The 23,982-nt window shown below is 45.4% G+C and overlaps 1 protein-coding gene and 1 long non-coding RNA gene across 4 annotated transcripts in view; one reads left to right on the forward strand and one right to left on the reverse strand.

Annotated features, from left to right (window-relative positions):
• Positions 1–11,048, forward strand: part of LOC140390039 (E3 ubiquitin-protein ligase RNF168-like) — a 37,617-nt gene extending 26,569 nt beyond the window's left edge. For 2 of the 3 annotated variants that reach the window (XM_072474891.1, XM_072474889.1), the window contains 2 exons: positions 6,472–6,556; positions 9,208–11,048. In XM_072474891.1, coding sequence (XP_072330992.1) covers positions 6,472–6,556; positions 9,208–10,350 — 1,228 coding nt within the window. In that variant the 3' untranslated portion in view covers positions 10,351–11,048. The remainder of the gene's footprint in view (positions 1–6,471; positions 6,557–9,207) is intronic. The other variant, XM_072474890.1, reaches the window with a different exon arrangement.
• The window catches only part of LOC140390041 (uncharacterized), a 130,755-nt gene that overhangs the window by 102,458 nt on the left and 4,315 nt on the right, over positions 1–23,982 (reverse strand). The window lies entirely within an intron of this gene.

Raw genomic sequence — 23,982 nt, forward strand, 5'->3', positions numbered from 1 at the left:
CGCACTCCGCACCGTAGCTCCCCTGCCATCTTTGATTCCGCCTATTTCCCTCGCTGCCATCTTCTTATGGAGCTGATGTGCCAGCATTCGACTCGCCTTCTCCCCATATTTATATATCACCCCCTGTGCCTTCCTCCACTGTGCCTCTGCCTTCCCTGTGGTCAGCAGGTCGAACTCCGTCTGGAGACTTCTTCTCTCCCTGAGTAGTCCCTCATCTGGAGCCTCTGCATAGCTCCTGTCCACCCTTAGAATCTCCCCCACTAACCTCTCCCTTTCCCTGCCCTCTCTCTTCACCCTATGAGCCCTGATGGAGATTAACTCTCCCCTGACCACTGCCTTCAGCGCCTCCCATACTACCACCTGCACCTCCCCGTTGTCGTTGGCCTCTAGATACCTTTCGATACACCCCCGCACCCTCCCGCACACTTTCTCGTCTGCCAGCAGTCCCACATCCAACCTCCACAACGTGCGTTGGTCCCCCTCCTCCCCCAGCTCTAGCTCCACCCAATGCGGTGCATGGTCTGAAATGGCTATGGCCGAATACTCCGTTCCCTCCACTTTTGGGATCAATGCCCTGCCCAGAACAAAAAAATCTATCCAGGAGTAGGCCTTATGGACGTGGGCGAAAAAAGAAAATTCTCTGGCCAAAGGCCTGGCAAATCTCCACGGATCTACTCCCCCCATCTGGTCCATAAACCCCCTAAGCACCTTGGCCGCAGCCGGCCTCTTCCCCGTCCTAGATCTAGAGCGATCTAATGCTGGGTCCAGCACCGTATTAAAATCCTCCCCCCCCCCATTATCAAGCTCCCTACCTCCAGGTCTGGAATACGCCCCAACATCCGTTTCATGAATCCAGCATCGTCCCAGTTCGGGGCATATACATTCACCAGTACCACCTCTGCCCCTGCAACCTACCACTCACCATCACGTATCTGCCTCCCTTGTCCGCTACTATGTTCTTGGCCTCAAACGACACCCGCTTTCCCACCAGTATTGCCACCCCTCTATTCTTCGCACCCAGCCCTGAATGGAACACCTGTCCTACCCAGCCCTTCCTTAACCTGACCTGATCTGCCACCTTCTGATGTGTCTCCTGAAGCATGGCCACGTCTGCCTTCAGTCCCTTTATGTGCGCGAACACTCGGGCCCTCTTAACCGGCCCGTTTAGGCCTCTCACATTCCACGTGATCAGCCGGATTGGGGGGTTCTCTCTCCCTCTTTCTCCCCCCCCCCCCCCCCCCCCCCCTCTCCTATCTTAGGCTAGTCCTGTGCTCGCGCCTCCCGCACCCTCCAGTCCCCCAGGCAGGGAACCCCCGTCCCAACCACCTCTTCCATTTTCAGTTCCCCCTTGGACAGTGCAGCAGCAACCCTAAAAATCCCCCCCCCCCCAGCTCATATTTGATAAGAGGCTTGGAGAGGCACAGTTCATTTTTCTCTCCTGATGATCATTCTACGGTCCTGAACAAAAGGCATCTCTCTCTATCGCTCTCTCTCTCCACAGCCTGTTAAACCTGCAAGAAGATTCAGATCAACACTAGTTGCAGGCAGGCTGGGTTATTTGAAAGCCTCTTTTTAAAATCTGATAATTGGAGATCTCTAGTCTTACCTCAGTGAGGCCTATAATTGTGAGTTCTGACTGATAGCCAATGCCAGAAGATGGAATTTAATTGGTGGTTTTCAATACACCGCACACTGGGAAGATAGCCGACAACAAAGACTTCAACATCAGCAACAAGAACATATCTCTCTTTCATATTTTAATCCTTATCAGTTCACCCCTTTCCCTTCCTCTGTGTTTGTCTGTCTTGTGGGTGTTCGGGTAGAGGGTGGGACGGTCAATGGAAAAGTAATACGTTAGCAGGCCGCTCTTCTAGTTCAATTATTGCATGTTTTTGGGCAGCACGGCTGCGCAGTGGTTAGCACTGCTGCCTCACGGCGCCGAGGTCCCAGGTATGATCCCGGCTCTGGGTCACTGTCTGTGTGGAGTTTGCACATTCTCCCCGTGTTTGCGTGGGTTTCGCCCCCACAACCCAAAGACGTGCAGGGTAGGTGAATTGGCCATGCTAAATTGCCCCTTAATTGGAAAAAATGAACTGGGTACTCTAAATTTATTTTTTTTAATTATTGCATGTTTTAAATTCTTGTTCTAAATAACCAGTTATTGTGTTTTACTTATAAATATGGTGCCTGTAAGTCATTGGAGCATTCTAGTGCCAAATATCTCAAACTACAAGAATTATTGGCTAATTCATTTATGTTGCGACTCTGGGTCAAGGAGGACTTGAACTGGCCACGCCTTAGCCCAGAATGTTGTATCACTGGGGCAATAAAATAAATATGTTCCTAGAGCAAAGGAAACAAAATAGAGCAGATAATCTGAAATTGTTGAACTGAGTCTGGAAGGCTGAAAAAATCTAATCAAAAGATGTGTCGTTCCTTAAGCTTACATTGAACTTCAGTGGAACAGTCTAGGTTAGAGAAAGTTGGAGAATTAAAATGACAGGACAATGGAAGCTTCGGGTCATGCTTGTGAACCGAGCAGACATGTTCCACAAAGTGGTTGCCCAATCTATGCTCTCAATGTAGAGGAGACCGACTACATTTTGAACAGTGAATACAGCACACTAGATTGAATGAAGTATGTGTAAATTGCTGCTTCACTTTGGTAGGGGTGTTTGGAACCTTGCATGGTGAGATTGCGGAGACGTAAGGAAATAGTTGAGTGTTGGGAAGATGATGAATCTTGGATATTCGAATGGCATTAAAGGAGGACCTTAAACGAGCAAAGAGGTTTCAGAGGGGTATTCCAGAGCTTACTGTCTGGAAGCCTGAAGACCGTGATATGTTGAAAGGGCTAGGGCAAATGGTTTGAATTGGAGAAGAGCATATAGGTATGGCTGGAGAAGGTTAGATAGGGAGAAACGTGGCCATGCATCTATTTAATCATAATTTTTCAATCGGCGGTGCGAGAGGAGGGGGGTAGTGCATGCGCTGTTGGATGCCATTATCGGTATGTCGTTGCAGATTTCAGCAGCAGCTGCACTGAGGTAAGCAATGCCGTGGAGGTGTAAGTAAAACATCTTTGTGATGCAGGAAATATGGACTTGGAAGTTTGGGTTCATAAACGATGCCGTGGTTGTGAGGAATCATCTTCACCCAGAACTTGGCCAGGGAAGGGTTTGGAATGAGTGATGAGGGTATGAAATTTGTGACAATGGCCAACGGTGATGAAGATCTTGGCAATGTTTAACTCAAAAAATTGTGCCTCAACTGTGACTGCATGATGATTAAGGGTGGGAAACACTGGAGAGTGAGAGAGAAGGCTAATGAGGTAGAACCATATGCTATCAGTGTACAGGAGCCTGCCTCCAAGGATTTGGTTGTGGCCATGTGGCAGAATTTAAATGAGGAAAAGGAGGAGGCAGCGAGGATGGATCCTTGATGGACTCCTGAGGTAATGTTTTCTTCACTCTTGGGATGTAAATGTCGCTGGCTCGGCTAACATTTATTGACCCTATTTCATTGCTATTGAGAAAGTGATGGTGAGCTGCCGCTTTACCTGCTGCAGTCCTCGTGGTGTAGGTACACCCACAAAATGTTTTGGGGATGACGTTCCAGGATTTTGGGTCGGATACAGTGAAGGAACAATGGTAAAATTCCAAGTCAGGGTGTTGTATGGCTTAGAGGGGAACTTGCAGGTGGTGGTCTTTCCACATATCTGCTGCCCTGGTCCTTCTTGGTGGCAGTGGTTGCTGGTTTAGAGGTACTGTCTTTAGAGCATTGGCCAAGTTGCTGCAGTGCATCCGGTAGATGGTACATGCTGCTGTGGTGGATGGTGTACCAGTCAAGTGGGCTGGTTTGTGTTGGGTGGTGTCAAGTTTCTTGACTGTTATGATCTTGAGAGTGAACTTTTTAAAATAAATTCATAGTCCCAATTATTAACTGAAAGAAATTGCGCGGCATGGGGAGATGGTGACAGTGGTAATGCCACTGGAGTAGTAATCCAGAGGCTCCGGTTAATGCTCTTGGTATATAGGTTCAAATCCTACCATGGCAGTTGAAATAACGGCCAACGTTGTATTTGCCTTCCATATTACCTGCTGAACTGGCATGCTAGCTTTTTGTAATTTTCTTTCAATCAGTTATTTCTTCTCCTTTGAAAGATACTGTAGAATCTGCTTCTACTGTCCTTTCAGACAGTGTATTCCAGACCATCATAACTTGCTATATTTAAAAAAGAATGTTTATACATCACCTCTGGTTCTTTTGCCAATCACCGTAAATCTGTGACCTCTAGTGAGCGATCCTTTTGTCACTGGAAACAGCTACTGCTTATTTACACTCAACCATTTGTGATTTTGAACACTTTTAAAAAAAATAAAAAAATAAATAAAAATAAAGAGAACAATCTCAGTTTCTGCAATGTTAGCAAAGGTTCAATTGGTAACACTCTCACCTCTGACACTCTCACCTCTGACTCTGGGTTCAAGTTCTGTCCCAGGATCACCTGAGTGCAGCCACCGAGGCTGAAGCTCCAGTACAGTACTGAGGGACTGCCGCGCTATTTGTAAGTGGCATCTTTTGAATGAAATGTTAAACTGAAGCCTCGTCTGCTCACTTGGATGCATGGAAAATAGCCCATCGTACTATTTTGAAGAATAACAAGGGGAATTATCACTGGTATATTCTCAATTTTTATCCCTTTGGCAACATCACAGGTTATTATTATTTTGCTGGGTGTGGGAGCTTGCTGTGTGCAAATTGGCTGCCACATTTCCTACATTTTGAAGTGTTGCCATTGTTATAAAATATTTCATTGGCTGCAACTCACTTTGGACATCTAGCGGTCATGAAAGGCTCTATACAAACAGGACTCTCTTTCCTTGTTGCACATAACTGGTTCCTGAAATCTGAAGTTTTAAACAAAGAAAGAAAATATTGGAAATGCACAGCTGATGAGGCAGCATTTGTGGAGAGGGAGTCACTCGACGTTTCAGGTCCATGGCCTTAAATCAGATGCAAAGTTATCAACCTGAATCGTTAACTTTTCTCTTTTCACAGATGCTGCTTGATCTGAATATCACATTTTCTGTTTTTGCCTATTATCCCTAGTATTCTAGAAAATCTTTTCCACACCCTCTCCAAGGCCTTGGCAAACTTCCTTAATATGGTGCCCAGAATTGATGCAATATTCCAGCTGAGACCGAACCAGTGTTTTCTAACAGTTCAGCATAAATGTCTTGTCATTGCACTTTCTGCCTCTCTTAATAAAGCCAAGGATTGAAATTCCCTCTTTCTACTTTTAAAGCAGTCTTCTCTACCTGTCCTACCGCCTTTATGGATTTCTGGACATGTATCCCTGAATCTCTTTGTTCTTGCGCCCCTTTTAATAATAATAATCTTTATTGTCACAAGTAGGCTTACATTAACATTACAATGAAGTTACTGTGAAAAGCCCCCAGCTGCCGCACTCCGACACCTGTTCTGGTACACAAGGACAATTCAGAATGTCCAAATTACCTAACAGCACGTTTTTCGGGACTTGTGGGAGGAAACCGGAGCACCCGGAAGAAACCCATGCAGACACGGGGAGAAAGTGCAGACTCCACACAGACAGTGACCCAAGCCGGGAATCAAACCTGGGACCCTGGAGCTGTGAAGCAACAGTGCTACAAACTGTGCTACCGTGCTGCCCTGTTCAATAGGTGTTGAATGAAGATTCTTGTGTACAATCAGTTAGGCCTCATTAGGAGTATAGTGTTCAATTCTGGTCGCCACACTACCAGAAGGATGTGGAGGTTTTAGAGAGGATGCAGAAGAGATTTACCAGGATGATGCCTGGTATGGAGGGCATTAGCTATGAGGAGAGGTTGAATAAACTTGGTTTGTTCTCACTGGAACGAAAGAGGTTGAGGGGCGACCTGATAGACGTCTACAAAATTATGAGGGGCACAGACAGAGTGGATAGTCAGAGACTTTTTCCCAGGGTGGAGGGGTCAATTACTAGGGGACATAGGTTTAAGGTGCGAGGGGCAGGGTTTAGAGGAGATGTACGAGGTAAGTTTTTTTACACCGAGGGTAGTGGGTGCCTGGAACTCACTGCCGGAGGAGGTGGTGGAAGCAGGGACGGTAGTGATGTTTAAGGGCCGTCTTGACAAATAAACGAATAGGATGGGAATATAGGGATACAGACCACGGAAGTGTAGAAGATTTTAGTTTCTTGGAGGCTTGGAGGGCCAAAGGGCCTGTTCCTGCTGTACTTTTCTTTGTACTTAATGAAGTTGCTTATGTCTGAAGTTGTCCGTTCCATGTAGATACCACGTTTTGTTTTCAGAAATCTTGCTTTGGTGATAGTACCATCTGCAGTTATGGGTTGTTTACACTGACATTGATTCTGCTGTAGGTTTACATTGCTACCATTTTTATAACTAGTACTTCCCTTGAGTTATTTGAAATGTTATTTCACATTAGCTTTCTTTACAGGTACTTATCTCCTACTTCACGAAAGTATCAAATAGTTGAAACAAGTGGACAGCGAAGTGATGCATCTGCTACTGTAAGTGTTTTTAAGAAAATTTAGTTTTAACATTTGCATGTGTGCAAAAGCGATACTCAATTTGAATTTAAAGGAAAAGGAAAATTCCCATGTTTGATGTGGATCCAAAATTGTCGTAGTTTTCTACTGTTATCAGCAAAGGCTATGGGTCCTCGTGACAACATCCCAGCAGTAGTACTGAAGATTTGTGCTCCAGAGCTAGCTGCCTTCCCAGCCAAGCATTCCAGTGCAGCCACAACACTTGAATTTACCCAATAATGAGGAACATTGCCCAGGTATGTCCTATCTATGAAAAGTAGGGCATAATCAATCTGACTAATTACTGACCCATCAGTATACTCGCTACCATAATTGAGGTGTCATCAGTAGTGCTATCAAACAACATTTACACAACAATAACCTGGTCACTGATGCTTAGTTTAATTTCTGCCAGAGCCATTCCGCTCCTGATATCTTCACAGCCCCAATTCAAACCTAGACCAAAGAGCTGAACTTGGTGAGAGTCACTGCCCTTGACATTAGGGCAGTATTTGACCAAGCATCAAGGAACCCTAGCAGAACTGAAATCAATGGGAATCAGGAGGAAAACCATTGATTGGAGTCATGCCGAGCACAATGAAGATGGTTGAAATGCTGGAGGTCAAGCATTTCGGTCCCTGCAAGAATTCCTCAGCGTAGTGTCTTTTGCCTGGCCATCTTCAGCTGCTTCATCAATGACCTTCATAAGGTCAGAAATTGGATTGAAGTATAATCAATACCATTAATGACTCCTCTGATACTGAAACAGTCTGTGCCCATATGGATAATATTCCGGCTTGGACTGATAGTGGCAAATACTTCATGCCACACGAATGGCAGGCAATGACCATCTCCAACAAGAGAGAATCTAGCTGGCCCCCATGATATTCAGTGACATTACCATTGCTGAATCCCCCACCATCAACATATTTTGGAATACCATTAGCCAGAAGCTTAACTGGACCAGCCATATGAATACTGTTGCCACAAAAGCAGGTCAGAGACAGGGAAGTCTACAGTGATTGTAGCTCCAACAACACTTCATGTTCGACACCATCCAGGACACTTTATTGTTACTCCATCTTTCACCTTGAACACTCGCTTTCCAACGCAGTGGCAGCAGTGAGTACCATTTACAAGATCCAGCAATTCACCAAGCCTCCATTGTCAAAGAGTAGAGTAGCAGACATTTGCTAACACCGCTTCAAAGCCACACATTATCCTTACTTGGAAATATATCACCGTTCCTACATTGTCACTGGGCCAAAGTCCTGGAACTCCTCCCTAACTGCACTGTAGGTGCACCTTCACCAGTCAAAGTACAGAGCTCAAAAAGGTACATCACCACAGTTTCAAGACAATTATGGATGATCAATAAATTCCATGAAATAAATCAAAAATAAACCTTGTTGGATTTAGTGAATTCAGATCTGAGCCCCCTATTATTACGAACTGTCTTTCTAGCCACTTATATGGTCGCGGAATCAGAGAGTGTAACAATGAAATTCTATTATGATCTGAACCAGATCTGACTTTTCAATAAATTATTCTTCAATCTCGAGGTGAACCACATTACAGCTCAGTCAATCTTTGTTTTTTGTTGTGATTCAATTTGTAGGCTGATTTACTCTAAAGTCAACTGTACAGAATAGTGGAAATGGTCAGAACAGCTTATTTCAAGTGGTACAAGTTATATTTACTTTGTGACTGAGAAAAAAGAACATGATGCTACTTGATGTTTGAGAGTTCGCTTACTGTAATAGTTTCTGCATTCTGTCCTTCCATCCTGGAACACAGTTACTCTGCAGCATTTTTTCATTTACCAATGGAGCTCATTTTACAAAAATTGGAAGAGCCTTCTCTGTGCTGTTCTATATCTGACTGTACAATGAAGAGATCAAAATCCTCCAAACACAGTAGGTACAAGGCTCTAAAATGACAAGCTAAAAAATTGTTAGGTGTCTGAGGCAAACAACTTCCACTTCGGCTAAAAGGTGGTTAATATGCTGATTTTAGATTTGTACAGCAGGGGGCTCTCTTAACAAATTAGTTCTTTTCAGAGGAACACTTGACTTGAACCATGTTTTAAAATATCTTATCTGGATCCTTTCCATGAAAAATGTTGAAAGGTAAGAAAGAAATTACCACTTCCATTAGTGTAAAGAGGTGTCTGGTCTACTTGAGGAACTGAGAACTGTTATATAACCACATTCTTGTAAGCTTAAGGTCATCACTTCTTGTAAAGGTGAGGAGTCAGTCCTGCAGGTGCTCTAATTACAATTGGGCCTCTATACAATGGAGTCCAGTGAAACTGCCCCCAGATAGCAAAATAAAAGTTGGGTAGCCCACAAGGGTTGCTTTTCCTAAATGGGAATAATAAAAATAGCAGGGTAACAATATTTAGAGTGCCTGCAACTCCATGTTCCAGCATCAACATCACTACAATTTCTTTCAAAAACATTTTTTATAGTTCATGGTGAACTTCAGGTTAGATGTAGAAACAAAACCAATGAGAATTCATCTGACCAGCAAAAGATCTCTTGCGTATAACTACATTGAAATAATGTGCTCTATTCACTCTGAAGGTTTTTGAACGGTCTGTAAACTTCTGAAGTTCTTTTGTTTTTATTCAGGAAAGCAAATCAACTGATGAAGATGACATACTTCCAAACAGTGACTCAACTGATAGTAATTCTCCTTTTCAATACGGAGCTGAGCAGGAGCCAGCCTGCAGTTTAGCCCAGTCAGAGTTAGCCCAAGGAACTTCTGCTACAACCATCACAAATTGTCAGCAAGAAAGCGATTATACTGGTGAGCACAGCGCAGGATACACTGAAAATGAGATGGTGGGCGTTTGCAGCAGTGTATGGAAGGACAGCGAGAGGTGTAAGGAAGATGTACCACTTGCAGAATTGAAGTTAAATTCCATGAATAGTAACGGTGAAGATGATCTGTTGAGTTTTGCAACTCTGTCAATTTTAGGTCATGAGCTAGATGATTATGCACACAATAGTACAAGCTTTTCTGGTTTGGATAATACAGTCTGTGCAACAATACATTCTGATGAGGACATTGCATTAAAACAAATACCAAGCCAAGATCAAGGCACAAAACACCAGTTTGCGAACCAAACTCCCATTCAGTTGAAAACAGTTGTGAAAAGAAAAATACTAAACTCTGAAGCAGAAGGAGAAACCTGCTCTTCTGTTAAAAAGAGAAAAGTCTGTCCTAATGGATCCTGTGAAAGCACTGAACCTTCCCATGGGATCTTCCATGAAGAGCAGGTCTCAGACTGGGAGAAAAAACAATCTGAAAAGCTCAGAATGGAAGAGCAGGACAGATTGTTCGCTTTACGCTTACAGAGGAAACTTGACAAGGAGACCATGATGGTTGACAGAAAGAGAGGATCACCTGACGGATATCTGCTTCGGACCAATAAATCAGCTCCCATAAATTGTGAGAAAGGGGTGTATGCTAAAAACCAAACCTCAGTGGGAACACAAAATAGCAGTCGAATTTCTGGAAAGTTGCAGAGATCACGGCCAAGCCATTCTGCACGAGGTAGAAAGCAAAGAGTGCTCACCGATGATTCTTCATCCAAACAGAAAAGCAAAATCTGGCAGCACCCAGCAGGACAAAGTCAAAGAACTCTTCATCAGGGGCCACTTAATTATATGGATGCCAACTCTGCAGCATTGATTCCTATTAATGAACTGAGAAGTGGTAAAAAACAACAAACTATTGTTGAAATGTTCCAGAAACATGGTACTAACTAACAGACTTGTGCCAAAACTCCGCCACTGTTCTGATTGCCAGTGATTTTGTTTGTTGAATATGACTTTTATACTTCGGTTTAGTTTAGACTTCTTCACGGACTTCAATTCTTCTTTGCCAGATTTTCCCATTGTTTAAATGCAGTTATCACATCATTCTGAAGCTATTCTGTTGACTGTCCAGAGCTTTAAATCCTCCTTTAATTTAGCGGATCAGCCCTTTTTGTTAAGAACATTGCAAGTTGTTCAATTGAGGTTTTGTGATATTCAAAAGCTTGTGTAATTGTAGTTAAATATCGGAAATGTATGAACATTTGGAATTCCAAATTCTTTTTTAAACCATGGTACATCTTCAGGGCGCTCTAAAAGCGAGGGGAGAACTTGCTGTAATAGCGCTATGGTTTCTCTGGGCTTGGGCTTCATTGCAGTTTAACCTAGTTATTCAGTTCGTGAAATAAATTGGATTATTCGAAAAGTTGAGAATCCAATCTTTCATTTCATCACTAAACCCAATTGCCATTAATCAGTATTGTTCAATACTTTCTATTTGTATTATACTCATTGTTTAAAAGAAGCTGATATTTTTATTTGGTCTCCATCTGCAGCACTGCGATGGGCTCGATGTGATGTAAAAACCTGCTCGAGATGTTTGTTTTTGGAATGATTTAACGTAGCTTGAATAATAAAGAAAGAAAAAGAGACATTCTGGAAATCATCAATAAAATCAGCTGCTGGCATTACATAACCTCAGCAAAGTCGACAGCTGAACATTTCTGGCATTGATCCAGGGAAAAGTAGAACTAAACAAACAGCAGAGGGGAAATAGGAAGAATGATGCTACCCAAACAGATTTGACTTTCTTTTAAAGCTTATTTCAGTTGAGTACAGAGCAATTGTTGCACTCTGAGCTGCTATCCTTGGGGCCGAGACCTTAACGCTAAGGTTGTCTATTTGCTCAAATGGACAGGATGCACCAGGTGCAGATGTTTGCAGTGAAATGATGAGTAGTGGGCTTCTTCGTCAGCCAGCAGTTGGAGAAAGAATATAAACACCAGAGGGCACTGGTGTTTGGGACTGAGATGGTAGATAAAGCGTTGAGGTATCTGAAGTGTGTGGAATTGGAAACATTAAATGGCCTGTTTGCCGGGGAACAGTTGTTTCAAATTCAGGACAAAGATCACTTATCACTGCAGATACCCGAGGTAGACCTTTATAGAACATAGAAATAAGAAAAGTACAGCACAGGAACAGGCCCTCCAAGCCTGCGCCGACCATGCTGCCTGACTAAACTACAATCTTCTACACTTCCTGGGTCCGTATCCCTCTATTCCCATCCTATTCATGTATTTGTCAAGATGCACCTTAAATGTCACTATCGTCCCTGCTTCCACCACCACCTCCGGCAGTGAGTTCCAGGCACCCACTACCCTGTGTAAAAAAAACTTGCCTCGTACATCTCCTCTAAACCTTGCCCCTCGCACCGTAAACCTATGCCCCCTAGTCATTGACCCCTCTACCCTGGGAAAAAGTCTCTGACTATCCACTCTGTCTATGCCCTCATAATGTTGTAGACCTCTATCAGGTCGCCCCTCAACCTCCGCCATTCCAGTGAGAACAAACCGAGTTTATTCAACTGCTCCTCCTAGCTAATGCCCTCCATACCAGGCAACATTCTGGTAAATCTCTTCTGCACCCTCTCTAAAGCCTCCACATCCTTCTGGTAGTGTGGCGACCAGAATTGAACACTATACTCCAAGTGTGGCCTAACTAAGATTCTATGCAGCTGCAATATAACTTGCCAATTCTTATACTCTATGCCCCGGCCAATGAAGGCAAGCATGCCCTATGCCTTCTTGACTACCTTCTCCACCTGTGTTGCCCCTGTCAGTGACCTGTGGACCTGTACATCTAGATCTCTCTGACTTTCAATACTCTTGAGGGTTCTACCATTCACTGTATATTCCCTACCTGCATTAGACCTTCCAAAATGCATTACCTCACATTTGTCCGGATTAAACTCCATCTGCCATCTCTCCGCCCAAGTCTCCAAACAATCTAAATCCAGTTGTAGCCTCTGACAGTCCTCATCGCTATCCACAATTCCACGAACCTTTGTGTCGTCTGCAAGCTTACTAATCAGACCAGTTACATTTTCCTCCAAATCATTTATATAGACTACGAACAGCAAAGGTCCCAGCACTGATCCCTGCCGAACACCACTAGTCACAGCCCTCCAATTAGAAAAGCATCCTTCCATTGCTACTCTGCCTTCTATGACCTAGCCAGTTCTGTATCCACCTTGCCAGCTCACCCCTGATCCCGTGTGACTTCACCTTTTGTACTCGTCTACCATGAGGGACCTTGTCAAAGGCCTTACTGAAGTCCATATAGACAACATCCACTGCCCTACCTGCATCAATCATCTTTGTGACCTCTTCGAAAAACTCTTATCAAGTTAGTGAGACACGACCTCCCCTTCACAAAACCATGCTGCCTCTCACTAATACCTCCATTTGCTTCCAAATGGGAGTAGATCCTGTCTCGAAAGATTCTCTCCAGTAATTTCCCTACCACTGACGTAAGGCTCACCGGCCTGTAGTTCCCTGGATTATTCTTGCTACCCTTCTTAAACAGAGGAACAACATTGGCTATTCTCCAGTCCTCCGGGACATCACCTGAAGACAGTGAGGATCCAAAGATTTCTGTCAAGGCCTCAGCAATTTCCTCTCTAGCCTCCTTCAGTATTCTGGGGTAGATCCCATCAGGCCCTCGGGACTTATCTACATTAATATTTTTCAATACGCCCAACACCTTGTCTTTTTGGATCTCAATGTGACCCAGGCTATCTACACATCCACCAATTTCTTCTCTTTGGTGAATACTGATGCAAAGTATTCATTTAGTACCTCACCCATTTCCTCTGGCTCCACACATAGATTCCCTTGCCTATCCTTCAGTGGGCCAACCCTTTCCCTGGCTACCCTCTTGCTTTTTTTGTACGTGTAAAAAGCCTTGGGATTTTCCTGAACCCTATTTGCCAATGACTTTTCGTGACCCCCTTCTAGCCCTCCTGACTCCTTGCTTAAGTTCCTTCCTACTTTCCTTATATTCCACACAGGCTACGTCTGTTCCCAGCCTTTTAGCCCTGACAAATGCCCCCTTTTTCTTTTTGACGAGGCCTACAATATCTCTCGTTATCCAAGGTTCCCGAAAATTGCCGTATTTATCCTTCTTCCTCACAGGAACATGCAGGTCCTGAATTCCTTTCAACTGACACTTGAAAGCCTCCCACATGTCGGATGTTGATTTACCCTCAAACATCCGCCCCCAATCTAGGTTCTTCAGTTCCCGCCTAATATTGTTATAATTAGCCTTCCCCCAATTTCGCACATTCACCCTAGGACCACTCTTATCCTTGTCCACCACTTTAAAACTTACTGAATTGTGGTCTCTGTTCCCAAAATGCTCCCCTACTGAAACTTCTACCACCTGGCCGGGCTCATTCCCCAATACCAGGTCCAGTACAGCCCCTTCCCTAGTTGGACTGTCTGCATATTGTTTTAAGAAGCCCTCCTGGATGCTCCGTCTAAGCCCCTGGCACTAAGTGAGTCCCAGTCAATATTGGGGAAGTTGAAGTCTCCCATCACAACAACCCTGTTGTTTTTACTCTTCCAAAATCTGTCTATCTATCTGCTCCTCTATCTCCCACTGGCTGTTGGGAGGCCTGCAGTAAACCCCCAACATTGTGACTGCACCCTTCTTATTCCTGATCTCTACCCATATAGCCTCACTGCCCTCAGAGGTATCCTCCCGTAGTACAGCTGTGATATTCTCCCTAACCAGTCGCGAAACTCCGCCACCCCTTTTACATCCCCCTCTATCCCGCCTGAAACATCTAAATCCTGGAACGTTTAGCTGCCAATCTTGCCCTTCCCTCAACCAGGTCTCTGTAATGGCAACAACGTCATAGTTCCAAGTACTAATCCAAGCTCTAAGTCCATCTGCCTTACCCGTAATACTTCTTGCATTAAAACATATGCACTTCAGGCCACCAGACCCGCTGTGTTCAGCAACTTCTCCCTGTCTGCTCTGCCTCAGAACCATACTGGCCCTATTCCCTAGTTCTCCCTCAATGCTCTCACCTTCTGACCTATTGCTCCCGTGCCCACCCCGCTGCCATACTAGTTTAAACCCTCCCGTATGACACTAGCAAACCTCGTGGCCAGGATATTTATGCTCCTCCAGTTTAGATGCAACCCGTCATTCTTATATAGGTCACACTTGCCCCGGAAGAGCTCCCAGTGGTCCAGATAACGGAAACCCTCCCTCCTACACCAGCTGCTTAGCCACGTGTTTAGCTGCTCTATCTTCCTATTTCTAGCCTCACTGGCTCGTGGCACAGGGAGTAATCCTGAGATTACAACCCGAGAGGTCCTGTCTTTTAACTTTCTGCCTGGCTCCCTGACCTCCTGCTGCAGGACCTCATGCCCCTTCCTGCCTATGTCATTCGTACCAATATGTACAACGACCTCTGCCTGTTTGCCCTCCCCCTTCAGGATGCCCACTACCCGTTCGGAGACATCCTGGACCCTGGCACCAGGGAGGCAACATACCATCCTGGAGTCTCTTTCACGTCCACAGATGTGCCTATCTGTGCCCCTGACTATAGAGTCCCCTATGACTATTGCTCTTCTGCGCTTTGACCTTCCCTTCTGAACATCAGAGCCAGCCGTGGTGCCACTGCTCTGGCTGCTGCTGTTTTCCCCTGATAGGCTATCCCCCCGACAGTATTCAAAGGGGTGTGTTGTCCGCAAACTTACTAATAAACCAGTTACATTTTCCTACAAATCATTTTTATATATATATATATATATATTACAAACAGCAACAGTCCCAGCATTGATCCCTGAGGAACGCCACTATTCACAGCCCTCCATTCAGAAACTCGCACTTCCACTGCTACAATGTCTTCCATGGCCGAGCCAGTTCTGTATCCATCTTGCCAGCTCACCTCTGATCGCGTGCAACTTCACCTTCTGTACCAGGTCTGCCATGAGGGTCCTTGTCAAAGGCCTTACTGAAGTCCAGCACAACATCCACTGCCCTACCCTCATCAATCATCTTTGTCATTTCCTTGAAAAACTCGAAGTTAGTGAGACACGACCTCCCCTTCACAAAACCATGTTGCCTCTCGCCAATGCATCCACCTATTTTCAAGTGGGAGTAAATCTCGAAGAATCCTCTCCAATAATTTCTCTACCACTAACGTAAGGTTCACCGGCCTGTTATTACCTGGATTATCCTGGATTAAACAAAGGAACAATATTGGCTATTCTCCAATCCTCTGGCACCTCCCTTGTATCCAGTGAGAATACAAAGATTTCTCTCAAGGCCCCAGCAATTTCCTCCCTTGCCTCTCAGTATTCTGGGGTATATCCCGTCGGGCCCTGGGGACTTGTCTGTCTTAATGTTTTTCAAGACTCTTTTTTGATCTAAACATGACCCAAACTATCTACACACCCTTCTCCAGACTCATCATCCAACAAGTCCTTCTCTTTGGTGAATACTGACGCAAAATACTCATTTAATATCTCGTCCATCTCCTCTGGCTCCACGTGTAGATTCCCTCCCCTGTCCTTGAGTGGGCCAACCCTCTCCCTGGCTACCCTCGCTCTTTATATATGTATAATAAAGGCCGTGGGATTTTCCTTAATCCTGCTGGTCAATGACTTTTCTTGACTCCTAGCCCTCCTGACTCCTTGATTAAGTTTCTTTCTTTATATTCCACACTTGTTTTGAATGTTTCCAGCCTCCTAGCCTTGACAAATGCTTCCTTTTTCTTTTTGATTAGGCTCACAATATCTCTCGTTATCAAGTTCCCAAAACTTGCCAAACGTATCCTTCATCCTTACAGGAACGTGTTGGGCCTGAATTCCTATCAACTAACACTTGAAAGCCTCCCACATGCCGCATGCTCTCAAACATCAATCTCAATTCTTCAGTTCCTGCCTAATATTGTTGTAATTAGCCTTCCCCCAATTTAGCACCTTCACCTGATGACTACATTTATTTTTATCCATCAGTATCTTAAAGCTTACTGAATTGTGGTTACTGTTCCCGACCTGCTCCCTACTGAAACGTTGACCACATGGCCAAGCTCTTTCCCCAATACCAGGTCCAGTACGGCCCCCTCTCTAGTTGGACTATCTACAAACTGTTTCAAGAAGCTCTCCTGGATGCTCCTTACAAACTCTGCCCCATCCACGCCTATACCACTAAGTGAGTCCCAGTCAATATAGGGGAAGTTAAAACCACCCACCAGAACCCTGTTACTTTTCCACCTTGCCAAAATCTGCCACATATCTGTTCCTCTATCTCCCACTGGCTGTTGGGAAGCCGATAATAAACCCCCAACATTGTGACTATACCCTTCCTATTGCTGAGTTCTACCCATATTGCCTCGCTGTATGAGCCCCCAGAGGTGTATCTCACTGTACAGCTGTGACATTCTCCTTAACCAGTGGTGCAACTCCCTGACCCCTTTTACATCCCCCTCTATCCCGCCTGAAACATCTGTATCCTGGAACGTTAAGCTGCCAATCTTGTCCTTCCCTTAACCAAGTCTCTGTAATGGCAACAACATTATAGTTCCAAGTACTAATTCAAGCTCTTAAGTTCATCTGTCTTACCTATTTGTTCTCATTAGAACGACGAAGGTTGAGTAGCGACCTGATAGAAGTTCACAAGATTATGAGGAGCATGGACAGAGTGGGTAGTCAGAAGCTTTTTCCCAGGGTGGAAGAGTCAATTACTAGGGGACATAGGTTTACGGTGTGAGGGGCAAGGTTTAAAAGATGTGCAAGGGAAGTTTTTTTTACACAGAGGATGTTGGGAGCCTGGGACTCGCTGCCGCGGGAGGTAGTGGAAACAGTTACGATAGTTACTTTTAAGGGGCGTCTCGACAAATACATGAATAGGATGGGAATAGACAGATATGATCCCCGGGAGGGTAAGGGATTTTAGCTCAGACGGGCAGCATGGTCGGTGTAGGCATGGAGGGCTGATGGGCCTGTTACTGTGCTGTAATTTTCTTTGTTCTAACCAAATTGTTCCAGTACAGTTACAACTCTGGCATTTACCTGGCAATGTGGAAAATTACCCGGATACATCCTTTACACAAAAAGCAGGACAAATTCAACCTGGCCAATTATCACTCAATCGGTCTATTCTTGGTCATCAGCAAAGTGATGGAAAGAGTTACCCTACTCATAGATGCTCAGTTTGGGTTGCGCCAGGGCCACTCGTCTCTTGACCTTATTATGCCATTGTCCAAACATGGGCGAAAGAGCTGAACTCAAGATGTGAGGTGAGAGTGACTGCCCTCAACATCAAGGCAGCACTTGACCGTCTCGCGTGTCAAGGGCCAGCAAAACATGAGTCAAATGGAAAATTCTCTGCTGGTTGGAATCCTACCGAGCAGAAAGGAAGGTATTGTGATTGTTGGAGGTCAATAATCTTAGCTCCAGGACATTCATAGATTCATGGAATTTACAGTGCAGAAGGAGGCCATTCGGAGTCTGCACCGGCCCTTGGAATGAGCACCCCACTTAAGCCCACGCCTCCACCCTATCCCTGTAACCCAGTAACCCCACCTAACTTTTTGAACACTAAATTGGCATAGCCAATCCACTTAACCTGCACATCTTTAGAATGTGGGAGGAAACCGGAGCACCCGGAGGAAACCCCCACAGCCAAACACGGGGAGAAAGTGCAAACTCCACACAGACAGGTACCCGAGGCTGCAGGAGTTCCTCCTGGTAGTGTCCTCGGCCCAACTATCTTCAGCTGCTGAAGCAGTCTGTCCATGTGCAGCATGGTCTTGAGCTGTTAAGTGGCAAGTTACATTTGTGCCATACAGGTGCCAGGCAATGACCATCTCTCCAATCCAATCATCTCCCCTTGACATTCAATGGCTTTACTATCATTGAATCCCCCACTATCAATATCCTGGGGGTTACCATTGACCAGAAACTGAACTGGAGTAGCCATATAAATACTGTGACTACAAGAGACGGTCAGAGGCTGGGAATTATGAGATGGATAACTCATCTCCTGAGTCCCCAAAACCTGTCATCATCCTGAAGGCACAAGTCAGGAGTATGATGGATTACTCTCCACTTGCCTAGGTGAGTGCAGCTCCAACATCACTTGATGTCTGACACCATCCAGGACATAGCAGCCCAAAGCCTTGATTGACACCTTCCACAAACATATTCTCTCACTACTGACACACAGTGGCAGCAGTGTGTACATCTACAAGCTGCACTGCAACAACTCACTAACGTGACAAAACCGTTCCAACTGCAACTTCTACCACCTAGAAAGACTAGGGCAGCAGACACATGGGAGCACCACCACCTGCAGGTTCCCCTCCAAGCCACACTCCATCCTGACTTGTAACTAACCACCACCTTCTCAAGGGCAATTAGGGATGGGCAATAAATGTTGGTCCAGGCAGTAAAACCCACATCCTGTGAAGGGATAGAAAAAAATGCTAATATTTGGGGCTGGGCCGGATGTAGTCCAGACTGGAGGAATGGGCAATCCAGGAGAGTGGACTATAATAGCAGAGGCAGAATGGAGCCAATGAAGGGTCACTGGACAGGAATGCAGTGGGGGCCGATGCTCCGTTGCAGATATTGAAAGAAAGCTGTGGCTAGGGCTCTGTGGCAAAGATGCATTCAATTGACAACCTTTTGAATTTATCAATTAAAATTTTTAATTCCAATACAAAATCAGATGGAGCCTCAGGCATTAGCAGGTTCTGCATTGGACATCAGAGAACCATTAGAGGTGTCATAAAATTACAACAGGAGCTCATGGCACCGACTATCAATACAGGAAAATGTAACAGCTAACAGAGGAAATGTTTTTCACTCGATCACACATTAGTTTTAACACACCATAGATAGATGCAAATGAACATTTCTTGCCCTCAGTTCTTGGGGGTTCTCACTTTGAGGCTTTGGAGGTTTGAAATCTGTTCTTCACATTGTTTCTTAACCAATTTAATTTTGACTCGTATTAGTTGAGATCTTATTTTGTGAGTTCAACTACATTATGTATATCGTGGGCCTAACGTCAAAGCAGTAGCTTGTACAAGCTGTCCATCTTAGCCATGAGCATAGTTGGCAAACTACAGAAATCTATTGTACTGCACAAACAGCTTTTAATAAAATACCAAACATCTCAGAATTTGATCGGAGTAAATGAAAAGGCCGGCAGCATGGTAGCGCAGTGGTTAGCACTGTTGCTTCACAGCGCCAGGGTCCCAAGTTCAATTCCCGGCTTGTGTCACAGCAACAACCCCTGCCCTCATCCACCCACTGACCTTCCACTCACCGCCATTGCGCTTCCGTGAACTAGCCCGCCCAGCTAGCCTGGCAGCCTCTGCCCATGGTGCCTAGCATCCTACCCCCCACTGATTCCCCTTGCCCCCGCTCGAATATTAATGCAAACAAGCAAAAACAACCCCTCTCCAAGCCCAAACAAAGAGACCAACCCCCCCATCCCCTAACAAAGAACAAACCTGAAGCCGAAAAAGAAAGAAAAGGCTCCAAACATAAGTTAACAGCAACATCACAGCATCTCCACCAAAGTTCAAAGTCCACCTTCTCCTGCCAGTCCATTGTCTTTAACAAAATCTACCGCCTCTTCCATCAAGCCAAAGTACAACATGCTAGGTACGGTAGCCCAAGCTTTACCCCCGTCTTGTAGAGGGCTGACTTGACCTTGTTAAAGCTCGCTCTCCTCTTGGCCAACTCTGCATCCAGGTCTTGGTACACTCGGATTTCACTGCCCCCTCAGGTGCAGCACCTCGTAATTTGCTCCTCTGCCTGCGTGTTCTCTAGGTCTTCAACCTTCTCCTGGAGCTGCCTCTGCTGATTGCACATCAGCCCCATCTCCGCTGCCATCTAGGCAAACTGCTTCTTGTGTTCCCCCGCCATCTCCTGAATCGCCTGACCCTGGGCCACCAGCTTCGTTTCCACGTGATCGACCACCGCCCTGATCGAATCCACTGCTCAGGCCAGATCCTCCAGACTCCTTCCATTGCTGGGTAAACTTCTCATTCAAGAAGCTCATCAGCTGGTCCATCGACCACTGAGCCGGCAGGGCCGCTCCCTGCCCCTCTGCCATCTCCACATGCGTCGCAGGAGCCACACCAGCTCCAACCAACTGATTCCCTCTTTTCTGACCAGTTCTGGCCCTCAGCTCCATACACCAGAGGGTCAATCTCTTCCTGCACATTTATTCTGCCTCACATCCACTTGTTAACCGGGGAAAGGGTCCAAAAAAAACGCCACGAGCGGGAGCCACCAAATGTGCAACCACTTACTCCATGGATGCCACCAGAAGTCCCCTATTATTATTATTAAGAGACTGCAGGTAGATCAGCAATCGGAGAGCACATATTTAAGACAGAAAAATAGCCACTGAGGAGAAGAAATAATTGATTGCAGCAAGTCATTATGTTCTGGAATGAAGGGGGGGAGTGAAGAAGGTTTAATAGTGACTTTCAAAAAGGAATTGGATACGTGAAATTGAAAAATGTGCAGTGTAGGGAAAGAGCTCTAGAGTGGTACAAGTTGACCTGCATTGGTCCACCAGAATATCAAAAGCAGGCCTCCATTGTATAGCTGATATGAACTGGAAACTGAAGATGTAGTGTAAGAACACACGCCTGTATGAGCCTTGGCGCCTACCGTCATTGGGTTGCAGGTAAGCAAGTAGCAATTCTGCATCTTTATAATTCTCATGGAACATGGCTTGTCTGGATTGGGACAATGGCGGTCTTGCCCTCACATCAAAGTTATAAGTAGGTTATTAAGCCTAACTAGTCTATATTGGTGTTGACATTCTGTTTGAGCAAATACTCTTTGTCTCACATTCACCCACACAGTTCCCATGTCCTTAGAACCTTTTCCACTTCACACATCTTGGGCATTGCCATGTTTTCTGCCGTAATCGGTAGCCCTTTAAGTAAATTCCAACCTCAGAAAGTCTCTACTTTCTCCTTTGAGGAATTTTGCCTGCCCACATTTAATCTTGTAACGAAAGAGAAAATGCTGGAAAATCCCAGCAGGTCTGGCAGCATCTGTAGGGAGAGAAAAGAGCTAACGTTTCGAGTCCAATGACTCTTTGTCAAAGCTTTGTTTAATCTTGTATCTAGAGCTCCCCGTTCTTGACTCTTCAGCTTCTATTTGTTCTGTCCCATTTCTTAAATAGCTTTAAAAACATATTGTCTGAAGAGCTAGATACTATAGTGAGTCTTCTGAACTCAACATAAATGGTATAACAATTAAGAACTGGTTAATGTTGCTGTTTTTCCATTTATAGATAAGGCAGTTGAACAAAATTGGTGCTTTATTGTGAGAAGCATTATCTTTTCCTATTTCTGAAGTGACGGGCACGGCATTCATTTACTATTTTTAAAATCTCTATTGGATCCTTCAGCCGTCTCATTTCCAGTGCCTCATTCAGCCCTCACAGAGAAGTGGACGGCACTGTAGCACAGTGGTTATCACAGTTGCTTCACATTCCAGGGTCCCAGGTTCGATTCTCGGCTTGGGTCACTGTCTGTGCGGAGTCTGCACGTTCTGCCCGTGTCTGCGTGGGTTTCCTCCGGGTGCTCCGGTTTCCTCCCACAGTCCAAAGATGTGCAGGTTAGGTGGATTGGCCATGTTAAATTGCCCTTAGTGTCCAAAAAGGTTACTTGGGGTGACTGGGTTATGGGGATAGGGTGGAGCTGTGGGCTTAATAAGGGTGCCCTTTCCAAGGGCTGGTGCAGTCTCGATGAGCCGAATGGCCTTCTGCACTATAAATTCTATGATTCTATTAAATATTTTTGTCGATGTTCTGTATTCAGGCACCAAAATCTGTGCATGGGTCTCTGGAACATTAACAAAATCAATTGTTCCTTAAAGAAGAGTGAAGTAAAAATTCCCACCTGTACCCATCTTATTTGAAGAGTTATTGATGCCCCTACCACCTTCCGCGGGAGTTCAGCTCCGTTATCCTGACGGCAGTTTACATCCCACCCCATGCAAATGTGAAAATCGCACTGGACGAAATATTCACCACCACAAATAGCCTTGAAATGAAACATCCCGAGGCCTTGTTCATTGTAGCTGGGGACTTCAATCAGGCCAAGCTCAAGAGCATACTACCAAGTTACCACCAACTCGTCACCTGTTCCACCAGAGGCCCAAACATCCTGGATCACTGCTACACAAATATCAAACATGCCTACCGCTCTATCGCCCGCCTACACTTTGGCAAATCTGACCACAAGGCTTATAAGCAAAAACTGAAGCAGGAGAATCCGTCAAAGAAAGTCGTGCATTGTTGGTCTGAGGAATCGGATGATCTCCTACGGGACTGTTTAAAGTCAGTGGACTGGTCAGTATTTAAAAACTCTGCGACCAGCCTGAACGAGTACGCCACTACTGTAACTGACTTCATTAGTAAGCGTGTAGAAGACTGTGTGCCAAAGAAGCAAATCCGTGTGTTTCCCAACCGGAAACACTGGATGAACAGGGATATCCACTGCTTGCTGAAGTCTAGGTCTGAGGCATTCAAGTAAGGCGACCTTGACCTATACAAGAAAGCCAGATATGATTGAAAGAAATCCATCAAGGATGCCAAAAGACAGTACCGGACCAAGCTCGAGTTCCAGACTAGCCACACGGACCCCCGCCATCTATGGCAAGTTCTGCAAGACATAACGGGCTACAAGATGAAGGCATGTAAAATTGCCGGCTCCAATGCACCCCTGCCTGATGAGCTCAACGCATTCCATGTCCGCTTTGAGCAAGAGATCGGCAAGAGCGAGCCCTCCACCCCAGAAGCCTCGGATGAACTTGTATCTGAGATCACCATTGCAGACGTCAGAGCAGCTTTCGCGAAGGTCAATCCACGGAAAGCCACTGGCCCGGATGGGGTACCCGGACGAGCACTCAGGTCTTGCACGGATCAGCTGGCGGGGGTATTCGCAGACATCTTCAACCTCTCTACAACAATCTGAGCTCCCTATCTGCTTCAAGAAGACGACCATCATCCCTGTACCAAAAAAAAGCCAAGCAGCGTGCCTTAATGACTATCATCCAGTGGCTCTGACATCCATCATCATGAAGTGCTTCAAAATGTTTAGTCATGGAAGAATCAACTCCAGCCTCCCGGATTGCCTTGATCCACTACAGTTCGCCTACCGCTGCAACAGGTCCACAGCAGAACGCCATCTCCATGGCCCTGCACTCTACCCTGGAACACCTAGATAACAAAGACACCTATGTCTGACTCCTATTTATCGACTACAGCTCAGCCTTCAACACCATCATTCCTACGAAACTCATCTCCAAACTCCGTGGCCTTGGCCTCGGCTCCTCCCTCTGCGTCTGGATCCTGAACTTTCTAACCCACAGGCCACAATCCGTAAGGATAGGCAACAACACCTCCTCCATGATCATCCTCAACACCGGTGCCCTACAAGGCTGTGTCCTCAGCCCCCTACTATACTCCTTCACCTATGGCCAAATTCCCCTCCAACTCGATTTTCAAATTTGCTGATTACACCAC

The sequence above is a fragment of the Scyliorhinus torazame genome, chromosome 14 (assembly GCF_047496885.1).
Source record: "Scyliorhinus torazame isolate Kashiwa2021f chromosome 14, sScyTor2.1, whole genome shotgun sequence".
In the NCBI taxonomy this organism is placed as follows: domain Eukaryota; kingdom Metazoa; phylum Chordata; class Chondrichthyes; order Carcharhiniformes; family Scyliorhinidae; genus Scyliorhinus; species Scyliorhinus torazame.